The following is a 7585-nucleotide window of genomic DNA, read 5'->3' on the forward strand; positions in this document are numbered from 1 at the left end:
CAGTGGATGCCGCCCTAGATGCATAACTGCTTTGGAAGATGGAAAGCATGCATTTTGGGATTGTCCTGCCATTAGGAGTGCTTGGACCAAGATTGGAAAATGGGTCATAGTAACTTAGGGGTACAAGGACAATGGGGGGACTAGTTATTAGGAAGATGGACAGCTGGTGTTGGACATGTTGATTTGATTTTTAACATAATCAGGTTTTGTTGGTTGTGGGGGATCTGGAATTCCAGGAATTGTATTGTATTTCAAAAGGCTTGTGACATAGGAATTGATGTGACTAGGTTGACGCATAAATGTATATATATGTGCTGATCTATATGTTTGGTTAACAAATTGAATGGGGTGGAGCTTGTTCAGATGATTCAGGCCTTGCAAATAGGCATCACTTGATCTTTTCCTCTTGGAGAGACCTTCATTCATACTACTGAGCTTTGCCTAATTGTTTGGTGTATTACCTTTCAGGGTTTCTCAAAGCTGAAGTCAGAGTTTAAACCAATTAAGTATGGACCAAAGACTAAGAGATGGTACATGAAGGTGAAACAAATGAACTATACTTTTGTTGCCTTTATTGAGAATCCACCTCGCACCACTAGACCCACAGTAAAAATTTGGTCCAAGAAAGGGGATGCGTTGGAAAAACAGGCACCCAGAGGATGCACTCCTGAAGCTCTGGTTGAAGCCTGTATTCTACTTGGGTATTAGATATCTTGGGAGAAATCTTCCTTTGTATTTGAGGATGATAGATGGTATCTTATTACTTGCTTAATAGAGCTTGAAGGATAAATTAGGTGTTGCAAGCTTGATAAGATGTAATGCTTTTTGATTAATACATATATATATATATATAGGTCCCAAAAAAAAAACTGTTGTAAAAGGTGTAATAAATATGAATCTTCTCGAAAACAAGGGTATTTGTTCTTCCCGCCAAGGCGGCGTTGCATTGCGATACCTACTTACCTATCTCTCTGCATATGGTCTTTCTCATCGAGCCCCGAAAGCCCGACGACAGTTTCCTTATGCGAAGGAATGTCCCCCGCGCAAGCCTAACATTTCAAGGTACTTTTCTGCGCAACCCTGTGCAATCAACAGTCCATTTCTCTGTGTTTTATGCTTTGCGGGTAGACGTAAGGTCAGTTTAAGCGTTGTCTTGCTGTATGTTCTTTGGAAAACCCTAATCTTCGTGCAAAACCCAAATTTTGTGAAGATGCATGCTCTTCAGAATTCTTGGCTCAATCAACAAACCAGCAACTATGTATGCTTCAGACTGTGAACATTTTTACTAATGTTCAGCTGATTGGGGCCTCTGTGTCTCAAAGCATTCTTGCTCCAAAGCAGCAAGAGAACCGTACCTAAGTCAGCTTAGATGGTGCATCTCATAGTAAACTTTGGCCTTGAGAAGACAACTTCTAGGTAGACATGTACTTTCCGCACGCTGCCCTTTCTGTGAAAGATGTCTTTGCATGGAATATGAAGAGCGGAAAGGATATAAGTTTGGCTCTTGTAAAGTTAACCCCTAAATCAAGCCGGTCATAAATCAAAACTCAGTCGTCAAAACTCAGCATGACAAAACCATTACAGGCAAACTGGCACTTAGCAGACAGCCAAGTTAACCCCAGTGCAGGTGCCTTAACAAGGTGCTCTTTCCAGCATTTCAGGGTTCCTATGAAGAGTTTTTTTTTTTTCCGAGATATTCCTATGAAGAGTTAAAAAGGCATCAAAGAGGTTGATGACATGAGGCTTAAAAGAGAGGGCCAGTACAGGTTACATTGTCTATATGGACACTGGAAAACCCTAATCTTCGTGCAAAACCCTAATTTTGTGAAGATGCATGCTCTTCAGAATTCTTGGCTCAATCAACAAACCAGCAACTATGTATGCTTCAAACTGTGAACATTTTTACTAATGTTCAGCTGATTGGGGCCTCTGTGTCTCAAAGCATTCTTGCTCCAAAGCAGCAAGAGAACCGTACCTAAGTCAGCTTCGATGGTACCCCTAAATCAAGCCGGTCATAAATCAAAACTCAGTCATCAAAACTCAGCATGACAAAACACCAACCATTACAGGCAAACTGGCACTTAGCAGACAGCCAAGTTAACCCCAGTGCAGGTGCCTTAACAAGGTGCTCTTTCCAGCATTTCAGGGTTCCTATGAAGAGTTAAAAAGGCATCAAAGAGGTTGATGACATGAGGCTTAAAAGAGAGGTTACATTGTCTGTATGGACACTGGGATAACCCCCGTGTCTCTAAGAAATCACAGAACTCTCATGCCTGAAAAGCATGGCTAGTGACAATCTCCATTCAACTAGCCACTATTTTTGGGGCTAAATATGCCATTAAGAACCAACACTGGGTGTTGAAGTAAAAGAAGTTGCTCTGTGAAGTGGGAAAACAGTTGCCAGCACATTTCAAAGTGAATCTGGAGTCAAAGGAATTGCCCTGTCAAGGTCGAATACATCAGCAGTCATGTCAAAGCAAAGCTATGTGATCAACAGATTGGCCATTGTATCATTGTTTACAGCTCTTTTGTGTTGACATGCTGAACTTTATGTGCTGTGACCATTTTACTCAAAAGTGTGGAGGAGTTTGGCTCAAGTGGGTATCTAATGTTTGCTTAATTACATTTGTTTCAGGGCTGTGTTGCTGATTCAGCGTGGTCTGTAAAAGTTGTTTATCTATGTGTTTGTGACCAAAGAGAGCCACCCCTGTTGATATCAGAACAAGGGATCTATACAGGTAGCATAATGGTCATGGAATTGGATATCATTGAAAGACCAAGTTTGATGGATGTGCTGCCTGATGCACTAGTGCAGCTTTTCTTCTCCAACATAAGGAATGCGAAAGATATTGCTGTGTGTTCTTGTGTTTGTAAGAGGTGGAGAGAACTCATGTCTCAGGCTCACAGTCTCCATTTTGCAAGAAACATTGGTGATGAGAAAACTGCTTGCTCAGACCGGATTGTGACAAGGATGGTCCTATCCATGACTTCATTGCAAGATCTCACTGTGTATTGCCCTTTCTCACCTGTCAGTCTTGTTGCATGGCTATCTCATGCAAAGTCATCTTTGAAGAATTTGGAGCTTCGTGTGGATGATCTGGCAGAAAAGCAGCCTGCAAACAGCAGCATGAGCAAGATAGACCAGTTATCAAGTGTCCCAGAGCTTCAAATACTCCGCCTTTGGGGTGTTCTGCTGAGTGAGAAACCTCGATGGCAGACCTTTATGAATCTTCATACACTGGACATTGTGGGGGCTCGACTACATGACTCAGCTTTACGTGGCATTCTTGTTGCTTGTCCTGCTTTGGTCAACCTCACCCTGCTAGGTTGTAGCGGAATACACTACGCAACCGTGGAGATGGCCCATTTGAAGCATTGCAGACTTGATTTTTATGGCCTGGGAGATTGCTGTATCAAAGTATCGGCTCCAAGATTGGAATTCCTTGAAGTGCAAGGTGCTTCTTGTTTACATGTGGTTGGGGATCACAGCTTACGTCATCTCTTGGTTGCCAACAATGCAGGTTTGTTGTTATCATCCCTATGAGAGAGAGAGAGAGAGAGAGAGAGAGAGAGAGAGAGAGAGTGAGTAATGTTGCGAAGGCCAAAATGTCCTTTGAGACACAAGATATAACATGAAGACCTTGTTGGTCTTGAGCTGAATCTGTGATCTAGGAAATGCAAAAAAACATCCTACTGATTGACTAGTAGATCTACAATGCCAAGCATAAAAAACAATCATTTGGGTGTGTTTTTTGTGTTTGTTTTGGTTTGGACTTCTGAACTTCAATGAGGGCTCTTCCCTCACAGTAGACTGCCCATTTGCCGCCTTTTCAAGCTAGTCTGACAATTCTTCTTTCTTCCTTGAGTTGCATTGGATTTAATTCCTTTGCAATCCATTATTGCATTATTTACCTTGTGAGACTTTGGCAAATACTAGCTCCTAGTAGATCATTTGCCTGGCTTCACATATTTGAACATCCAAGAATCCCCATCCATGTGGCATCCTTCGGGTAAACTGGTATTGTACCAATCACCTAGATCAACCAGAAGATTGGCGTTCCATGACAACGCTTCGCTGTTTAAGAGGATTAACAAGTGCCCCAAAGATCGAATGGCATCGGTGTCAAAGCAGGCCTCTCTCTCTTTCTCCAGACGGTCGTCAAGGAAGATTTGAAAGGACAAATCAAATCCGAAGACAGTCGAGGAAAAGGAATTGAGGCGATCAAAGGCCCTTCAAGTTCCGATGGACGGTTACATTAACGGAGACATTGTGTTGGAATGGGTGGAGTTTGAGTGTACTCTTTGTTGTCATATTTACAAGTAAAGATGGGAAAACAAGTTGAAACCATAATGGAAATGGAATTTTCAAGGGTACAAAACAGGGCAATGCCACATCTGCAAGGGTGAGGTGGCTCTCCTGGGATGAATCAGAAGAACATTTGTGTGAAACATGCAAAATAGATGGAAGATCAAATTGCTGTCTTACACCTTGAATTTTTATTGCTTCCATTTTCTGTTTAACGATGTAACAAGTCCCCTGACATAGGAATTTGGTGATCTTCATGAGATGAATTTGGGAGCATACCTTGACACACGTAAAAGGTGTTCCAGCACATTCAGGAGACTATTGCATGCAAATCTCGCATTGATGACTTGGCTTATATGTATTAAGATGTTTTGCTATGCAAGAACAGCATATGTTTCTCTTTATTTATCAAACAGGACTGCAATGGTGCAGGTAAGGTGAAGAAGCTTGAAGTTGGGAAGCTTTATGAGTTGAAATCGTTATCTCTTCGTGGAGTACAATGGTGTTGGGAGGCAGTAGTTACAGTTTTGCAGCATGCAACTGAGCTGGAGGAGTTATCAATGAGAGTGGAGTTCTGTGGAGAAGGAGACAAGCTGGAGCCTTTTCCTGAAGTGGATTTTGTAGACTTTTTCTCTTGCCATCCGAAATTGAAGAGCTTTGAGCTACAGGGGGCCATGTTTGCTGCGTTGTCTCAGAAAAACAGCCTTACAAAGGTCTGCCCTCAACCACAAATTCCATCACAACTTGCACTCATTCCTTTATGTTTTGGCAGAAAATCTTAGCTTGTTTTGTATCATGTAAGTGTCTACTAATGGGTTTCCTTCCTGCTTCAATGGCAGGTAAATCCCGTCTTTACCATTGAGTGTTTGGAGAGAGCCTCCTTCACAATAAGGTCGCCCTTGAATGCTGATCAAAAGATAGCTACTTTGGAGTCACTTCTCAAGTGCAGTCCTAAGTTGAAAGCTTTGGTTATCAAGGTCTCCCAAATGAAGAACTGTGAGACTGTTGCAGACGAGTTTTTCATCAGAATCTTGGGGTTGAAGTTGAAGTACAACTTCTTACAGATAGAGTAACAGTCAGGGAGGTCTTTCTTAGCATCAAAATTGATGCATTATACCCATTTGAGCAACTATATGGGCACTGTGACTTGTGCCAGTCACAGGAAGCCTTGTTCCATTGGCCTGCACTTTTTTTTAACGGAACAGCTCTGGTTGGCTGAGTTTTGCAAGTCAGAGTTGATTGCACCATGGTTCATCCCTCTGTCATGTTGTGTCATGTGTAAAGACCATGACGGATGCCATCTTCTCTGATTTTTTATAAAACAAAATTAATGACTTTTTGTCATTAAATGGGTTTTCAGTAGCATATTATTCTTAAACTGGTTGTGATTCAACTCTTCTCGTGTTCTCATTCAAGATGGGAGAAGAGTGGATTTGACCTTGTTTGCAAACCAATGATCTTAGACATGCTTTAAATAGTATAATGTATAAACTCATTTCTGCATCTATGTCACTGGGGGTACAACTCTCTTTTACTTGTCTTCCCCACTCTCTGTCTGTTCTGAGGCACCGTTAGTTTGAACATCATCAATGCTTTAAATATGGTGGCTTCAAGTCCCTATTGTTGGAGGTAACATTGGTGGGCATTGGGTTTGCTTGAGATTTTAGTAGGAGAATGTTTGAACTCTCATACAATCAACAATTGAGGAAACTTCGTTCCAATGTAGCCTACCATGGTGGTGGGAAATAATCACTTGCATTCGGATATACTCTTAGGACACGATGTCACAAAGATAATCTCAAACTGTTAAGCTGTCTCACCCTTGCTTAGCACCAAGAGCTTATGTGAACTTTCTAGATAGTTCATTTGGCAAGCACACTGCGATGTTCTACTTTCGTGTTGCATGCATTTGTACTTCCCCTTTATATTGCTTGGATTGCAGTAATTAAACATGCATCTATAGCCTACCCCGGGTCGGGGTATATTAAACCGTCTGATTAGGCGCCCATTTTGCACATTTAAACCAAAGGTATCATTGAGCCAGAAGTTATGGATTTCCAACAAGTGTGCGTGGATTTATCTAAAGCATTCATTAAAGTATGAGAGAACAATACTTTACATTCTGCATGGTGATAATTCAAAGTTAAAATGTTTACTTTTTGTTAAACATGAAAAATTAGAGAGGTGTTTTCTTTCTCTTAAATATTCTATACGGTGAGTTGAGCTATTAATCATGAGATAGCTACCAAATGTTACCTTTCCCAACAAATACTACAAGCATATAGTTATTGGTACATTAAACAATATGGGAGATTGATTGCAAGAGGAATGGAAAAATCTCATTGGAGGGCTCTTGGTGGTTCATTTTTTAAGTTCACAAGGCATGAAGGTCATAAGGGAGTAGGCATCAATGCATTGAAAGAACACTTTCTATGGTTTTATTAAAGTAGAAACTATGTGTTAGTGCAACATCTAAGGCTATAAAAAAGTCATTACATCAAAATAATATTAGAACATGGGTTACAAGAGGCTCTCAAACAACACATTGGAAGAGCACTAGCGTTAGAGGGGGGAGAAAATGGAAGCTGAGGATGTAGTACTAATGATATGAATGCACAAAAATTAGAAGTTTGTCAAGTAATAATCTGTCTACTTGTTGCTTACACGTGTTCTTCATATAAATTGTCTGCCTAGAAAGTTTCTCAACACCTATTGAGAGTAGTGCAAACAAAACACATGTTATCTGATATGACAATGTTATCTCAAGTAATACCTAATATTGTCAAATACATTAAACAATATGGAATCTTGAGTATATAAATGAAAAAATCTCATTGTTGGAGGGCTTGTGGTTCATTTTTTTAAGTGCACAAGGCATGGAGGTCAAAAGGGAGGAGGCATCAATGCATTGAAAGAACTCTTTCTACGATTTTATTAAACATCAAAGGGACAACTTGTAAAACAAAGGTTAGCTATTAGTGCAACATCTAAGGCTATAATAAAGTCACTACATGAAAACAATTTCAAAACATGGATTACAAGAGATTCTCAAACAACACATTAGTAGAGCACTAGAGTTATAGAGTAGAGAAAATGGAAGCTAAGGATGTAATATCAATGAAATTATTTTACAAAACTTATAAGTTTTTAACAAGTAATAAACAAGGTAGACAGGTGGTATGGTGTACTTAGTGACATGTAATATAGTGATTTTAGGTACACATGCACATGGGGGGATGGACCTAGGCACATGGGGGCTTAGGGTCATTCATAGATGGT

General features: G+C 40.4%; 1 protein-coding gene across 1 annotated transcript; it reads left to right on the forward strand.

Moving 5' to 3' along the window:
• The first annotated feature begins 932 nt into the window (after positions 1-932).
• On the forward strand, positions 933-5817 carry LOC147625524 (F-box/RNI-like superfamily protein). Its single transcript, XM_086817794.1, has 4 exons — positions 933-1062; positions 2636-3521; positions 4739-5019; positions 5146-5817. Exons 2-4 carry the CDS (start codon positions 2747-2749, stop codon positions 5377-5379), a joined length of 1290 nt encoding a protein of 429 aa, XP_086673920.1. The 5' UTR covers positions 933-1062; positions 2636-2746; the 3' UTR covers positions 5380-5817.
• The last annotated feature ends 1768 nt before the right edge of the window (positions 5818-7585 follow it).

This window comes from Cibotium barometz, chromosome 23 (assembly GCF_041138505.1).
Source record: "Cibotium barometz isolate CiBa-2024 chromosome 23, ASM4113850v1, whole genome shotgun sequence".
NCBI lineage: Eukaryota > Viridiplantae > Streptophyta > Polypodiopsida > Cyatheales > Cibotiaceae > Cibotium > Cibotium barometz.